This window comes from Clinocottus analis, unplaced genomic scaffold (assembly GCF_023055335.1).
Source record: "Clinocottus analis isolate CAN_PGR_092001 unplaced genomic scaffold, fCliAna1.0.p SCAF_5, whole genome shotgun sequence".
NCBI classification, from domain to species: domain Eukaryota; kingdom Metazoa; phylum Chordata; class Actinopteri; order Perciformes; family Cottidae; genus Clinocottus; species Clinocottus analis.
The window spans coordinates 12098272-12114915 of NW_027176207.1; the positions used below are offsets into that span (position 1 = coordinate 12098272).

The window sequence follows — 16644 nt, forward strand, 5'->3', positions numbered from 1 at the left end:
ATTGCAATTTAGTTTCTGCTGCCTGGGCTTCTGAATTGGTGAAATAAAAGTCACATGCAGACGACCAATCCCTTTATTACAGAAACTGAAAAGGTATTATGTGTTAACTGGTTCCTCACTGAACAGTTCAACTAAATACTTGAGATTGACACTGGGAAGTTAAAGACTCATAAAAAAAAAATACAGCCCAACCTCTCTGCATCAAAAAAATCAGGTGCAAATGTTTATTTTAGAACGCCCAAAATAGTCACCAGGTATCACCTGATTTACTGAAAGACATGTAATGGTAAGGGCCAGTTGAAGTGCCATGGGTCTGATCTGAGCGACACTACAGTCTACAATAGTTGATTCAGTGGAGGACTCCTCAAGCTCATACGATATTTGAACACAAGTCATTTCAGGCCTCTAAGAGCTCTTTCACCTCTGGAGTTAGTGTTCAATCTACCAATTTCTGGGCACCGTCCATTATTACAAGTACTGTAACACTGATTTAGCCACTTTATCTTTCCGAAAGAGCTTTTATTATGGTTCTGAGAAGAGCATAGTGACACCAAAGTCCTCCTTGTACAGGTCCCACATCTTCGGTTTGTGTGGGTTGTCCAGCTCTTCTCTGGGAAGAAACAGCCTTTGGAGGGAATGAAGAGTTCAGTCAGCACTAAAAGCACAGCAGTATATAAAAACTTGCATCAGAGACTTACTTGTTATCCTCTATGAAAGACGTGTTGAACCAGAAGTAGAACGGAACATCTTCGTATCCTTTTGGAAGACCCTGATGAAAGGGTGCACACAAGGGAGAATCAAGCTCAACACTTGCATAACTTTACTTTATAATATAGTTCGTAGATGTAAATGAAAGCACTCACAGCACTGGATTCAAACATGACCTTCACATCCCCTTCAACCACAGGCCCATTCTGCAGGCTGATGACTGCTGCATTGTTGCCCACATCAGGAAATACCTTTAAAAAATTTTTTTTCGAAAATTCACACTCATTCAACCAGTAAATCAGTATGACTCGTAGAGTGCATGTTCAGAGTGTGTGACTCACTGTGCAGTTTTCCTGTTTGGCGCACACACATTGAAATACCAGCTGTTTTTTTACAATGATCTTAACCTTGAGATCACTGCCATCGCCTTTACCCACACCTGGGTGAAAGCAAAGAAAATAGATTAACACAATGTACAAAAGATGTAAAGCATAATGCTCCGCAGTTTGCTGGGTTTGCCTGCTATGGAGTGGATGCGGATGCTCTTGATCATGAGGCTTTTAGGTGGAGGCAGCTGTCTGTTGAACTTGGTCTTCATGGTCTCGTAGTACCCCACGTACCGGCTCTGTGGTTCAAACAGACAACAGAGAAAGAACATTGTCAAACTGTCTGTGGTATTGTACGGAAAACTCATTTGTTTTCTTCCTTATACTGACAAGATTAATGAGTTTGTAGCTAAATGTATAATAGATTATACAAATAAATAGTTAAATATTACTGCTAGGCGCCAGTCAGACTTTTTAATTCGACACAAAGTCCTAAAATGGTAACATTTCTAGATAAATGCCTCTATTCCATGTTTCTTGCTCTAACCTGAGAGGGCGTCTCCACTCCCTGAAACTTAGAGCTGTGACTCTTGTCTGTCCTCCTCTCACCAAAATACTCCAGACTGTCCTGGTTGACAAAGAGAAATGAATATCAGGAACAGTTTGAAAAAGTGTTGCTGATTCAATGACCCTTGCCTTTACAAATGTCAAACTAAAAGAGACGTACTTTTGCACTCTCAAACTGGTCACTGTCAATAAACCAGGTGCACACCAAAGTACCTGTGCGACCTGAAAGAGAGCAGTAGTGAAGGGTGAAATTTACACATTTTAAGTGACTGTACAACATGACAATGAAACAAGTGGAGATCTTTGGCGTCACCTTTTCCTCCTTTACAGTGAATAGCGATGATGTTTTTGGGATCAGCAGACATCCACTCCCTCACATTGGCCGTGTATTTCAACATGTCCCTAAAACAGATACAGTAGGTAACACATTAGGACATTGATATAAGCTGACAAACTATTGTACAACACATAATGGTAGTTGGTGATACATCTTGTTTCTGTACGTGCTCAGAATACTAAATTAGCACACACGCTTTTAACTATATAAACTTCGTAAGTATAATATCAAAAGGCTCTATCTGTAATCTGAATTACTTCAGTACAATTATAAACAAAAGGGAGGGTTGGAATAAAAATGAAATAAAAAAAAAGTTACTCACTCCAATGATGGGACATTGTGGTCATCAATGAACACTCGCTCGACCTTGTAGTGGAAGAACTGAGGGTCGTAGCCTTTCTCACCTGGAAACCAAACATGTGATAAACACATTTTGTGTAGTTCCACATGAAAGGGGATCGCCGTGCATGTGACGAGAGGAGGTGACAACTTACTGCAGAGGTTGTAAACTTTATAATGCCCTCCGTGTTTAGTGTCGAGGAACCTCGCCACCTCCTACAGAAAGAGAGGAGGAATAGGTTGAGACACGTGTGGAGATGTGCGTGTGAATACTTAGAAGAGTCTACTTGATGTTTAAGTTAATTGTAACAATGGATTTATTTTGGAATTGGTGAGTGTAATTAGATTGACGCTATCCACTACGCACCCTGGTTGTGTCAGAATTACCTTGATTGGATTCCTGTAGAATGACTGCTTCCCAGAGGAAGGGAAAGACATGGCAATGACGCGGTCTAAACAAGTGGGTAAAGATGCAAACAAATGTTCGTTTGCTTAAAAAGGTGTGATTTTGATTCATCGACATGCATTTCCTGAAATACTTTTATGGTATTTTGGGGGCATTACACAGTAACACATGTAACTTCTACCTGTGACATAGGTAAGGTCAAGGTCAAATCCATCCTTTTGATAACGCCGCTTGTTCTCAGAAACCTGAGAAAAATAACAAGTAAACTTTCAGGAAGTAGTAGACATCTTTCTTCCCTCTGTATGCAAACAATTTCTAAACAGCTGCAATCCTTCTGAAGACTCCAGTGAATTTGACTACGTTCGGGTTTCACAGTTTTCTACGCATCCATGAGGACTTACCATCCTCCTGGTGACCTTCTCCAGCTCTTTCCTCTGAGCGGCTAGTCTGAAAACCCTCACCAGGATTATTATTCTCAGGAAGCGGAGAAACGACACCACCCTGATGAAGAATTAATACAAAATATATACTTAGGAATTATTAAAACCACATTAACGCCGCTTAAGATTTTTTTTTGATGTTCACTGTTTTGATTGTATATTGATCAATCTGAGATTCAACTAACTATGATTTAATGAAATAATCTGCTTGATATGAAAAATCTGCAGATAAGAATCTCAAAATATGATAAAATATAAAAGAATCCACTGAAGCAATAGCCTTATTATTGCCTTTACCTTTGCAACCTATTTACAGGAAACATGATATTGTAATAAAAAGGGGCCCCAAATTGTGGTAGTACTACTGGACTTCTAGGCTTTATGAAATTAAATAATAGTCCTGCACAGCCACACAGGTGTTTAATAAGCTTTGCTGTCAGGGGGAAATGGAAGGGAATTACATTGGACAGAGGCGTGAAAGGTCACACCCACTAACAGGTGTAACAAAACCAACAGGAGACCGAGGGAGATGTTAATTAAGCAGTGTGCAACCACTCCTGAGTCTAATCAGGCAACAAGTGACAACACCTGTGTGGTTGGACAATGAGTGTGTGGGGGGGCTTTTAATCAGCATTACATCAATTTGAGGATCATTACAACTGAATCTCCAGCTTCCAAATTATTTCAGAAGTCCAACACAACCGTGAGCCATTTCTAGTAACAGCGGGTAGTGCAGGGGACAGCAGGTACCTGGGGATGAGGCTGGCTCCAGAGAGGTCAGAGAAGGTGTAGATCATGGTGACCACCAGCGTGACTACCACAACACAAGCGTCTACAATGTTCAGCTTTGAGCTGAAGTAAACTTTGAACCTATAAAAAAGACACAACATGAGTAACATGTGATAGTTAGCAGGTCTCTAAAATGCATTACTGTAGTAGAAGGGATTTAAAAATCAGTGATACTCATTATGTTCCCCAAAGAACAGCCCTGTACATGCAATACATTTCCTGTCCTGCTTCCTCTTTAGAACTTCCTGTTTAACAGCGAATCACACTTGATTTCAGCCGACGGGGCACTTCTGGAGTGTTCGCTTCGCTTTTTTAAAACATGTTCTTAACTCACATTCACCAGCAGGCAATTGTGCAGAGACAACTGAAGGTGTGGGCAAACTAAAATGGGAATACTGGGTGCAGTTTACAATATATTGCAATCTCATACAGCCACACAAAATAGTGACTGAATTATCCCCCTTTTAACAGTGTCCAAAAATACGTTACAAAAGGTCTCAAACAAAATGGTAAGATTTAGAAGTGTCTCTACTCACTCACCCCTCCACATAGACCCGCAGGAGAACGTCAGCAAGAAAGAAGAAGGAGATGGTGAGGGACACGGCCTCTAAGGCATTTCCAACCTCTCTGCTCCTGGCTGGCAGGGATAAGTCCACAATCACCAGCACAAAGTCCACTAGGATCAGTATCACGCCAAATATACTGGACGAATAAACAGATGCACTTAATAAATCAGCAAACACTACCAGGCAAAGAAATAATCAGCATTGGCAATCATACTCAAAGGAGTTCCCAACGCAAACTTACCGAAACCCAAAGGACATAACAAAAGGTGTTATCGTCTTCCGGATATTGCTGCAAAGGATAGAAGAGTGTTTTTCCACTAAATATGCTGCTTCTGAATACAAGATTTGTATAGAAAACTGTCTGCAGTCCAAGCCGAGTAAACTTACTGAAACATGGTGTCCGGGACCACACTTTCATCCTTTCCATCATCAATCTCAACTTTAGCATCCTCCATCTTTGCAATGTTTCTAATGGACAGGTATATGAGATAAACATGATACGATCTTCACAAAAAGCAGGCCAGAAATGACACCATCACCACGTTCACATTCAAAGCCACAGCAAAAGTGCCATTCCTCACCCATTTACACCAGAATCCGACCCTGGACTGAAATGGACAGACGACATGATGTGTGGGTCTTCCTTATTGCTTTGTTCTGCATTTTATAAACAAGAGTGAAGAAAGATTAAACTCCCTTGTTCAGTATGCAGCTCCAGAGTTAGTGTACAAATGAGAGAGAGGAGTCAGGACACTTTTTTGTGCCGATATAAAATGCTCCATCTTTCACAAAAATCCAGCTTTTGAAAGAAAGACAAACTTAGATCAAACTTTCAAAATCAGCATCCAGTGTGCATTCCTGCTTCCTAGAACTAATCCAGCAACCAGTGTGCTGATTAAGTGAGCTGAGGATGCAAAGCACACAAGCAAGACATTTGCAAATTGCTTAAGAAAATGTGGTACAGACAATTCATTGTTACCTCGAAGAAAAATGTAAATCACAGGATTCAAGCACACAAACCACCCGTTTCAGCTCCTCTGGGCTGAGAGCCCTCCCACAGTCCCTTCTTCTCCTTCAACTGTTTGTGTATCCGTCGAAACCAAATGCCTGCACAGTAAATGCCTGCACAGTCCCCCAAACACTCTCAGAGCAACTCTCGCCGCTGGCTTACCGCTGGGACCGTCATTCGTGAAATGAAACGGGAGTTTGTCTTGTGACTTCTTCTCGTGAGGACAAAGGAAGACGGTTCAAAGGTTAACCGGGTAGATTTTTTATTTTTCTCTCCATCCACTATCCCTCTTGGTTTTTGCAAACGTCGCAGTTTCGGACTTCCTGGAGCTCAGTGAAAAAACGCTCAGCCCTTTTCTTTTCCCCCCCTTCCTCGTTAATCGTTACTCATCTTTCCGCTTGAGAACTTTGACGCGTAATCTGGCCGAGCCTACCGTCCGGTCTGGAGCTGAGCCCTCTCACGCCTCCCTCCTCCTCTGCAACATCTGGTTTTAATTGAGCGCGCGTTCAAAGCCTATAGCTGCAAACGCATTTAGAGCGTTGAAGGGATGTCAATCATTTGAATTTGGGGATATACATATCTGTGAACTATGAAATAAAAGTCCAACTTTGGCAAAAACACAGGGAAATCCTAAATTAAAAGTAGAAGCCGCTTCTGTCTGAGGGATCAACGCCAGTGTTTAAATGAACTCTTTTGTACTTTGAATTGCTCTTTTCAAAACCAAGGGTTTTAAGCCATATCTACAGTTTTAGTTTTAGATAGTTTTAGGCTTTGTGAAGTTGACTGGCTTTAATAAACATCTCCTTCTTAATCCTCTTTCTTTGTCCGTGGTTGCAGAACCCTGGATTATGTTGCACATGCATTACGTTTTGTTTGCATGTGATTTGATACCAAGTGTAATGTACACGTACAAGAACGTCCACATTCAGTTATCACTTTCTTTATTTTATCTGCTACTTTAATTAGCCTACTTGGAGTCATTGTCCTAACACATTTTTTCTTAACATGTAGGAGTAAAGGCTTGTTTACATACCACACAGTACATATACACTCACATACATACATGCCAAGTTGCCCCACAGATGCTGCCAAACACACTTCCTTTAGGGAGTCACACACATGACCTGCTTTCTTGTGATGTAGTTTTATTATTCTCAGTCTCTATACTATCCTCTTGCTCTCTGCCTTTAGCATCATTATCTAGTCTTTACTGTGTTCATAAGACTTGTTTTTGTGTTCATTTTAGTCTCTGTTTCAAGTGAAAGACGATGACATGTGACAAATATGATGGCAAACTAAATGTAAACACAACTGACAATTAAGAACTGGATAAAAAAAAGATCAAGCTTATGGATCTGATGATTAAAACCAAGAAGATGACGAAAAAGCTAAGAAAATAAAGACAATCAAGCCAAATTCAACAACATACCACATACAAAAACAACGAATAAAAACACAATTTATATTCAATGACAAATCAAAAGACACACAACTCAACTCCAGAAAAGTACAATAATAGCCACATGTATTTTAATTACAGGCAAATTCCCTTTACACTATATATATTTTTTAATCAACTTTGTACATTCCAGAGTGCATACATGTAATGGCAGTACTTACAAGGCAGTACTTCTTATTTAAGAAATGGAGTCCTCTCAACACTTTCTGTCCATGTGGACATTTGCAGGTCTGAGATAAGCTCTTCCCAAATACCATAATTGTTGATGGAGAAGGAAAACGTCAAACTGGCTGGAGTTCAGGGTTTGGCAAGGTTGGTCGAGTCTGGATCTGCTAATGTGGACCATGCAGAACCAGCCCAGCCTATAAATAATGTACTGACACATTTTTAGAAGGAAAGAACACTGAACCTCAAGCAAACAAGGGAGACCTCATGAAGTGAAGGTAGGCTTGTGGCGCAGACAATTTGAAGAAAGTTTGAAATATTGTATTATTTGTTGTATCTTATTGTCTTTAAAATTTCAGACTGATATAGCAGCAAAGGATCTTTTCCTAAAAGCCATGGCAGTGCTGCTGTTGTTGGCTCTGGTGTGCCCAACCATGGCCTCTTCTACACCGTTGTCAGTATGTAGTTTATCCTATACTTTTTATGGGCTTTCTTTTTGTAATGACATTGAAAATAGAAAACATTTGGTTCAAAAAGCATAAATTGCAGGCAGTGCTGTAAAACCATTCCTAGCAAGTCCAGAGTCATGATGAATAAAATCTTTTCATTTCATAAATGCCTGCTGTAGATGCTTTCTAGTATTATAACGAAGATAGAAATGTTTTGTTGAACTTGAAATTGGTTTTCCTCATTGAAGGCTCTGGAGTCATGTGGGCCAGAGGCTGCAGCTCTCGAGCGCAGCATAAGGAAACTGGAGAATAAACTCTTGATCGGGAATTGGCAGGTTGAGTACTTGCAGATGCACAAATACTTCTGGCCATTTCAACCTGCTCTGGCTAATACTAAACCTGAAACTGACACAGCCCCTGGTGTAAAGCACACCAGCAGTGGGGTATTAGACGGCTCTGACAAGACACAGATTGTACCTCTTCCACCTGCAGGCAATTTGATTGTCTATGACAAAGGTAAGCAAAGCTAATTTTTTGTGTTTGGGTGTTTTATTTTTCAGCGTTTGAAACATCTAATATACATTGACTACATTTCATGAAATAATGATATATGTTCCTAATATGCAACATAAAGTAAGTGTATTGTGAGTTACAATGGTACGGATGATAATAAAGCTATCTTTAAAGCTGTTTCAATGCTATCTTCCTAGACTGCTCTGAGCTGTTTGACAGACTGAGACCACCAAGCGGTTTCTATCGCATTAGACCCAAATTACAGCAGGAACCATTTTTGGCCTACTGTGACATGGCGGATGGAGGAGGGTGGACGGTGTTTCAGAGACGTCGGCATGGAAAAGTTGACTTCAGCAGGTATTTAAGCTAAGAAACTAGTTTACATGCAGTATGGGAATATTATGAATTTTGAAATCTTTGCAAAGCCTCAGATTACAATCTCGGTGTTGTGTGGGTGAACTTCCACAGCTGTTTCATGTGAGGTAATATATCTGCCTAATTCTCATTCTAGAGACTGGGTAGACTACAGAGATGGCTTTGGTGACTTCAAACTGTGGAATGATGAGTTTTGGTTGGGGAATGAGCACATGTATTCACTACTCTCAGAGGGTCAGACATTATTTAAATCCAAGAATACATTTTTAAAAAGAAGTATTTTATTTTTTAAATATTTTTTTCTTCTCATTTCTTGCCTATGTCCTTGTCCTGAAGGTAAGAACCTGGTAAAGATAGATCTAATGGACTGGGATGGACAGAGAAGTCATGCATTTTATGAGAACTTCAAGATCACAGATGAGGCCGTAAGGCAAACAGTTTACACTTCTGTTGGTCTCAAAAGTAAATGTGATTCCCAACATACATCACACGCCTTAATGCCTGTTCTAGGATAAGTATCGTCTCCAGTATGGGCTGTATAGTGGGAAGGCTGGAGATGCGCTGACTGGTGGGGGGATGGTGGAGCAGTGGTCTGCTTGCCTCAGCGGGATGCAGTTCAGCACCGGAGATCAGGTTCGTCCTCTTCCCAATATATCAAGTTCTGCTGACAATGTGCAAATGATGACCGTGATAACGGTGATGATGATCCTTGACAGGACAATGACCGCTACCTTCAGGGCAGCTGTGCTGAGGAGAACAAGGCAGGTTGGTGGTACAACAGGTGAGACCTTTCATATAAAACCTAGGGTGTCTCACTATTGCTCTGTGTATTATCTTCCTTCTGCCTGAATTTTGCACAAGCATGACCACATTTCTGGAGAAAAAGTTTGAGTTTCTGTACTAAGTTTTGCCCTCCTTCAATAAAAAAGTTTGAAACACAAAGCGAATGCTTTAAAAATACACTAACGTTGAATTGCTTCAATTTGTCTCCTAGGAAGATGTAGCAGCCTTAACATTGTGTACTTGTATCTATAGATGTCATGCAGCCAACCTAAATGGGAGGTTCTACCGCAAAGGGAAGTACAAGGGCCTGCATGACAATGGTGTGGTGTGGGGGACCTGGAAAGGCCTTTGGTATTCCCTCAGACACACCACCATGAAGGTGCGGCCTCTGGTTTTCTTGGATCTCACAGGCAGTGGAGCAGGGGAATGATGAGTTTTTGTCGGGGAATAAGCAAATGACAGGCTTCATGATCCCTTATATGATTCAGAATGGAAAGAACTACAAAGGGAAAGACTGTGTTTACATTCTTTGTATTTGAACCTCAACATTTGTTTCATAATTTGAAATCATAATCAAATGTTGACGGAACAGTATATTCTATATTCCAGTAAGCACTGCTTTCTATGAAGTGTATAATATTACTCAAACAATAAAATTACCAGCATCTTTACCACAATGCCTGATCATATTTTACTTTCCTCAAAGTAGTTGGTAGTCGTAACTCAAAGTTACAACTGCATGCTGCATGACCAAATGCTTAACATTGCTTATGTCACACATAGGAAATTGTCACTTAACAGTAAACATCACAGTGAGAGGGACTTTAGTGACAGCACCATTTCATACAATGAGACTTTGCAGCATGATAAAATAAACACATTCAGCAGTGGAGAACAAGAAGACGAAGCTGTCTTGTCTTAATGCGGCCATTGACGGTATTCCACGGTGCACACAGATGTGGGGACAAGACCATATGACTTATTTTGGTAAATACTGTCCCAGTAGTTGATACACAAAGAAACAGACATAGACATTCTAAAGACATTGTATATTAAATTATCATGCATGTCAAATTTAGAAAATAAAACAATTCAAATGCTACAAAAAAAATGGAAAAACGTTTTTTTGATAGAAACTTAAATAGCTTTTCAAAAAATAAAATTGTGTTTTTCTCTCTCCCTCATATAAGCAATTTTTCAAAATCTCAAACATACAATACAATCTTCACTGATATGTATGTCTGCGTTAGGATCATCTTACAGGATAGGAATTAATGTAAATAGCAATAGAAATACCTCCGGTGCGGTATTACAAACCTCTACACCTCTTCGCCTACATATGCTGAGGACAGATCGAGGTCCAACATCCTCTGCTCGGCCTCACTCAGCCTGTAGGGCGGGCCCCCACTGCTGCTGTAGCCTCCAGACATTGGCAGAGAGTGGCAGCGACCTTTCCTCTGCTCCGAAGGCGACACACTGAAGGTGGAGCTGCGCTGCCGCCCCTTGACCGCCGAGCACGACTGAGCCTCCTTTAATTTCCGGGCCAGGATGTTCCTCTGGATAGGTGACGGGCCCCGACGGTTCCAGTTCTGCTCAGCACGCTCTGCCCGATCCACACTCAGGCTGGCAGGCCCTGTGGCTGGACCCCCGATCCCTGAGATTCCCTCTCCACCTCCTGCCTCGCCACTCCTTTGCCTATCCTGAGCACCACCGACTTCTGCTTTCACATGTTTCTCAGATGCTGAAATGCTGTTTGTGTTGGTTCCTGTGTGTTTGAGTGTATTGCCGTAAGGAGGAGCAGCTGTCTCTATCCAGGGCTTCCTCTGGTCATTTCTCTGGGGTCTGGATTTAGCCCACTCTAGGGCTTCGTGCTCTGGGATGGGGTAAGAGCTGTATGGCTGCCTCTCCCTTCTTACTTTAGTCCAACAACTTCCTTCAGGAAGGGTCCGGGATCCAACCTGAAAAGGACAATGTATTATCTCTGTTAATTAAGAAAGTATTATCGAGAATATATTAATACATATACACATGAATAAAGCTGGATAGTTGACCTGGGTCATGCTCCTTTCTCTAAACGGTCTGGAATGTACAGAGGATAGAGGTTGGGGTTTGGTGTCATTAAAACTGGAGGTCCGCCGGAAATTTGGATTTTTATGAAAGGAGTTTCCCATCGCTGCCTCTCCTCCTGCTCTGAAACCACTCCTCTCTACCATCTCCACCCAGTCCGCAGTGCGGTCACGCCATTTTGAGCTACTCCCATTTACACGAGCAGAAGGACCTAAGACAAGCTCCACTCTGGGACTCAGTCTGTCCGGCGGGACCCGAGAAGTCTGCGATGGCAGCACAGAAAAGGGAGTTGCAATCTGAAAATGATTGTAGCTTGTGTCTTCCTGGTGGCCCACAGGGAGTGTGGGATGAGCGAATCCACTTGTAGTAGGAATGGAGTTTGTGGGTGAAGCAGATGTCCCCAACACGGTGTCATGGACTGGGCTTGAAGAGACGTGGTACAGATGTGTCGCCTCCTTTAACCCTTTCTTCTTCATTTCTTTCAACTGCTGCTGAGCCAAATGGTACCTAGAGAGACAATAATGTCATTTCACTGTGGAGTGATAGAAAACGTTGACAAAAATGTTGTCAGGTGATGAAAGTAAAATATATTCTAAATATACCCAAATATTGGAGGCAGCATCTTCTGACATGTAGGGGACAGCCTTTCTAGGTCCTGTGAGAGAGGAACCAGAGAAGGCCTGTCTTTCTGGGCTAGACCCACACCTATGCCCCCCGGTTGGCCATGGCCGTCACACAGGCTGGGTCTTTGGAGGCTGTGGCCAAAAATGGACGCCTCATCGGAGAGCTTACGTCCTCCAGGCGAATGCATGGAGCCTCTGCGGACGGAGCTGCACTGAGGGGTCTTGCAAAGCTTTCTCCACAAAGTCACCAGAACAGTAGCCAGAATCACAGCCAGACAGAGGGAGATACCGGCCACCACCACCATGTTACCACCCAGGGGGGCAACTCCGACAGCCCCAGGGGCAAGGGAAGGAGAAGGATTGGGCAACACTGGGAGCGAAAAGAGAGACAGTTATGTTAGTATATGCAGTATGCTTAAAGCATATCTAGTTTTTTGACGAGGAGAAAGTTCAGGAAATATGGGCAAGGGAAAATCAAGGAAAAAATAGATAAGGGATGAGAAGACTGACCGACACAGTCCTCCAGCGAGCAGAGGGACTGTTCCTTCACCATGCCAGTGCACTGCATCCCTCCCACACCTGAGGGCAGCAAACACTCACGCACTCGTTCCCTCACCCCCTCTCCACAGCTCACACTGCACACACTCCAGGGCAGCCATGAACCCCATGACTCTGCAGAAACAGATTGCCAAACATTTTTCAATTGTAGAGCAATTTGAAAGTGTGCGAGCCTTAATTATGTGTTGTTAATGTCAATGTTGTGCATTGCCAGTCATTTTGAAAGAATACAAAGCCAGTAGAAGTATAACAAATAAGACCCTTCTACATGGAGCTGAACAAGAGAGACCATCATATCACATGACATCGACCAGTGAATGCTTCATCCCCAAAGTAGACCGAGCGAGGACACAGCAACAAAAGCATCTGACTATATTTATCATGTGACGGATCAACGGTTTATTATTAGTTATTATTTAAAGTAAAATTAGTGTTGCCTATTTATATACATATTTGTTAGTTTTGAACATAGTTACTTTTGAATGTTGCGTATCTGAATACAAAATAACAGAATAATTAGTTAGTAATAATGTGCTGAGGCTGACACTTTTGTATAATGTGACATTATGAGATAAATTACACCAGAGTACAGGAGAATGCATAAAAGATAATATCGTTGTATGGTCTGTCAGCTGTAGTTTATGATCTGAATTGTGCTGACATGCTTTGTTGGCACTGATTTATATTATGATGTTCAGTTTGCACACTGCATTTTATAAGACAATCATGGCTTATAATAGTGAGTGGTGTGGTCTTTATGTTCAGTAAAAGTTTGACTTTCATAAAAAACAATTGTATGAGGTCATCATTTTTTTAATGTCTCAAAGGAATATTGTTATTTATAAATATTGAATTGCAATGAGCAAGCAGATACAACATCATGACCTAGAAAGCAAACAGCTAAGTAGAATTCAGCAATTATTCATTTTAATTTTAACACCTGTGCTTTTCTTAGTTTGGTGGGTCAAACATGTCTTTGATAAAGAATATATCCCTTTGCCTACTCCTTAATGAAGTCATTATTTACCTCTTGACTGGGAGTAAGTAACTCTTTCCCTGCAGGTTTTAAGAAAATCACAGTGTAAACGTATACTTGGCAGCTTCCAAATGTGAACGTGTCGATCCATTAAGTCTCACCTGCACTTTTGTGAACCACCAAACAGGTCTGTGCAGGACTCGGGGAGCGACTGAAGTTGAGAACAAAGCGAAAGCAGTACTTGTTCCTTCCAGTGTAAAACACAGAACAGTTGAATTCTGTCTCGTTCACTCCCTGCGTCAGCCAGTTAAAGGCCAACAGAGGTGGAGAGGGCTCCTCTGGTCCGAACCCCATCAGTGCTGTTTCACCTGCTTCCATCCCAGAGGAAACCGCAATCCCTCTCCCAGTACCTGTATCCTTATACAGCAAAACCTTCCCATTGGTGTGAGCACAAGGTGGAGATATCAGTTTCACAGTCATAGTCCCCTCACAACCACTCCTGTAAGCGTTGGTATTTTCCACCAGCAGCTTGTAGGAGAAGATGCGGGACAGGTAGAGCGGTCCAGAGCTCTTCACATCCTGTGATGCATGAGGAGACCGTAAAGCCACTCGTATGAAGTCTCTTTCTGTGAAAGGGAAGGCGCACGACAGCTCAACGCTCTGGGAGCGGAGGGGTTTGATTGGGGTTCGTGTGCGGGCTTGGACCTTGTCGATGCTCATTCGCCCTATCTGGTTGTACTCTATGTAGCTGACTTCTAGGAAGAGAGCTGTGTCAATGCCCCTTGAGCAAGCCTGAAAGTGTTCATTAGTGGATATCCCAACCTGGAGAAAGAGAGAGAGAATAAGAGGCGTATGAATCACTCTGCTCTTCGTTCTGCAGCACAATAAACCTCGGTGTTTCAAGTTTGAGATCTTTTTGTCTTGCCTGAAAGGATCCTGAGTGGTTTCTGGCCCTTTCCACAGCGATGTGAAAGGTGGGCCACTGTACCTGAAGTTCTGAGCTCCACCACCAGGTGGTGCTCTCTGCGCTACTGTCGTGTGTGCCATTAGCGTGAGAAGAAGCAGTGATACTGGTCTGCCTCAGCAGGAACCGGAAAGTTCCTGCATACAGGAAGCAAGAACAGTTGAACTCCACACTACTGGCCGATTGGACGTTGGGGACGGTCCTGGTCAGAAGGGTGGTGTTGGTTTCCGTGTTGACCAGAGAAAGGCTCGTATTGCGGATGGTGCTGCTGTTGGATTTTGTGCTGAAGTCCACAAATACACTGGCGTTGCTGAGGGCAACGTGGAAGGAGGGCCAGATATTGAGCCCTGCAAAAGCTACAGAAAGGATGAACAGAAGTCACATAAGGCAAAGAGAGAAAGACCGGTTTACCTGTGTTCACGCATCTTTCTGAGATTAACACATAATATGTAGTCTCACAGTTTTTTAATTGTGTCGTTGTGTCTTTGTGTATTTATATCTGCTGCTTTTTGTACATCTGCGTTTGCATTGTTCTTGTTGTTCTTGATGTGACTTTGCAAGCTGTCTGTTTCTGTGGCTATTGAGGTGTGTTTCTGACTCAGTTTACTGCAGTGATCCAATAACATGACACGTTCTATCATTGATACATCCTAACATCTGTTAAGATGTGGACAATATGTTAAATTGTCTACTCATTGTTTTGACTGCAGTGGTAAAATGGGAACTGTCAAGTTTAGTTGACACACATTTTAAAAATCAATCTGGGATAAATATGCTAAGCAGTCATGGCTTATGAAACCAAAATCCTGTGCACAATTATCTCACAACAAATGATGTATAGGTCTATTTATACATTATTTCCTATGTCAAGGTGGCATCCAGTTAAATTGCCATAGGCCTTATCAGCATCCAGTATTTTAAGAGCTATTGTGCTGTGTAGGGTGTGAATCCTGTTGTGAAAACCTCACATCCTCCCAAAGCAAAGAGGGTGTGGGAAGAGGAAGAGGCTGACCCTCCATTCCACCCTTCATTCCTCTTTGTTTGCCTCGATCCAACTTAACATGTGTTTGCTTGATCAAGTAAATTAAAAATCAATGATCCCGCCAGCCTTTTCAAACATGCAGTCGTGTTATTAAGCTTGTTTGGTGACACTCACCATATCCCAGGAGGGCCAGCAGAAAGGGCAGCAGTGAGACAGCCTGTGGCATTCCGATGTCCGTGCCTCGGTATTCTCCTTCACCACTTGACCATCCTCTTCCACCATCCCTGACCTCTAAAAATCTGAGGCAAAGCACCCAAAAATAACACAGAATCCCCAAGAAGGCAGCAGGCAACAACCAATAGTGCTTATGGGCATCATCAATCACAATAAGGCTTGGAAGATGCAATGCACTGATCTGAGGTAAAACAGGTAGGCTGCAGCAAGGAGCTCTGAGGTTTATTAATCTTGACAATGGGCGAGCTCCTATTAGTAAACAAGCAGTCCATAACACATTATTAGCTTGTGCCAAATCCTTGGTGTTTGGTTTTTAGTATAGTTTTCACTTATTGTTTCTGTGTCCTTAACAAACACCAGACTTTCTATGACACACCATGTTCTGGCACCAGGCTGCTGCCTGTATCTCACGCTCCCATTCAAATCGTAGTTTATCATTGTTTGCTTTGCAGCATGGACCATAGACTGTAAATATGAAGTATATGGCTAATCACACAACTCAAATCAGCACGTTACGATGCTTGAATGCACCGTGTAGCTGGATCAAAAAGTTTGCCTAATACTTATTCTCAGGTGAAAAGTGTAATAGTCAACTCCTGACCAAATAGTGAGCATCTCCTTTATATAGCAAGAAGGATGATTATAGATGTGACTTCTTTTAAACATGTAAGAAATAATAAATATGAAATATAATTTAACTCCACAAATGATACACGTATCCGTGGTTCTAAACCTTGGTTTTAGTGGGATATCTAGTACTTAGACCTATTTGAAGTGTAAGTTTAACATCTCGGACACCTCGTGTCCACAAGCCTCGTTTCTTTTAGGTGGAACATAAAGCTTTACTCACATGTGGTCGACTCAGCTCAGCATAATTCCTTTCCAATTGTCCAACACATGAACCACAACAACAGCCCCTCCATGTGCTGGTAAAATATGTTTTTCCGACTACTAATAATGACAGTCTGTCAGCGGGACCAGAGTCACGCACCCAACTGAGTTCTGAAAA

The 16644-nt window shown here is 42.1% G+C and overlaps 3 protein-coding genes across 4 annotated transcripts; 1 reads left to right on the forward strand and 2 right to left on the reverse strand.

Annotated features, from left to right (window-relative positions):
* Positions 1-104: 104 nt before the first annotated feature.
* Positions 105-5846, reverse strand: tpte (transmembrane phosphatase with tensin homology). 2 transcript variants are annotated; one of them, XM_068600543.1, is made up of 19 exons: positions 5650-5846; positions 5060-5135; positions 4866-4946; positions 4720-4767; positions 4453-4614; positions 3874-3993; positions 3085-3184; positions 2865-2928; positions 2665-2729; positions 2433-2493; positions 2261-2342; positions 1915-2003; positions 1762-1823; positions 1582-1662; positions 1228-1333; positions 1050-1147; positions 864-959; positions 699-769; positions 105-625 (listed from the first exon to the last, which is right to left on the reverse strand). In XM_068600543.1, the coding sequence occupies exons 2-19, from the start codon at positions 5104-5106 to the stop codon at positions 523-525; spliced, it is 1536 nt and encodes a 511-aa protein (XP_068456644.1). In that variant the 5' UTR covers positions 5107-5135; positions 5650-5846; the 3' UTR covers positions 105-522. The 2 variants fall into 2 exon arrangements, with proteins under 2 accessions (XP_068456644.1, XP_068456643.1); XM_068600542.1 differs by having other exon boundaries at positions 5458-5846.
* Positions 5847-7511: 1665 nt separating this feature from the next.
* On the forward strand, positions 7512-9897 carry fgl1b (fibrinogen like 1B). Its single transcript, XM_068601406.1, has 8 exons — positions 7512-7569; positions 7809-8076; positions 8271-8430; positions 8585-8682; positions 8785-8873; positions 8959-9081; positions 9165-9229; positions 9484-9897. Exons 1-8 carry the CDS (start codon positions 7546-7548, stop codon positions 9659-9661), a joined length of 1005 nt encoding a protein of 334 aa, XP_068457507.1. The 5' UTR covers positions 7512-7545; the 3' UTR covers positions 9662-9897.
* LOC137803124 (thrombospondin type-1 domain-containing protein 1) lies at positions 8795-16609 on the reverse strand. The gene is made up of 8 exons (XM_068601405.1): positions 16486-16609; positions 15576-15700; positions 14381-14775; positions 13617-14277; positions 12432-12593; positions 11901-12291; positions 11283-11805; positions 8795-11189 (listed from the first exon to the last, which is right to left on the reverse strand). Exons 2-8 carry the CDS (start codon positions 15625-15627, stop codon positions 10551-10553), a joined length of 2823 nt encoding a protein of 940 aa, XP_068457506.1. The 5' UTR covers positions 15628-15700; positions 16486-16609; the 3' UTR covers positions 8795-10550.
* Positions 16610-16644: the final 35 nt, after the last annotated feature.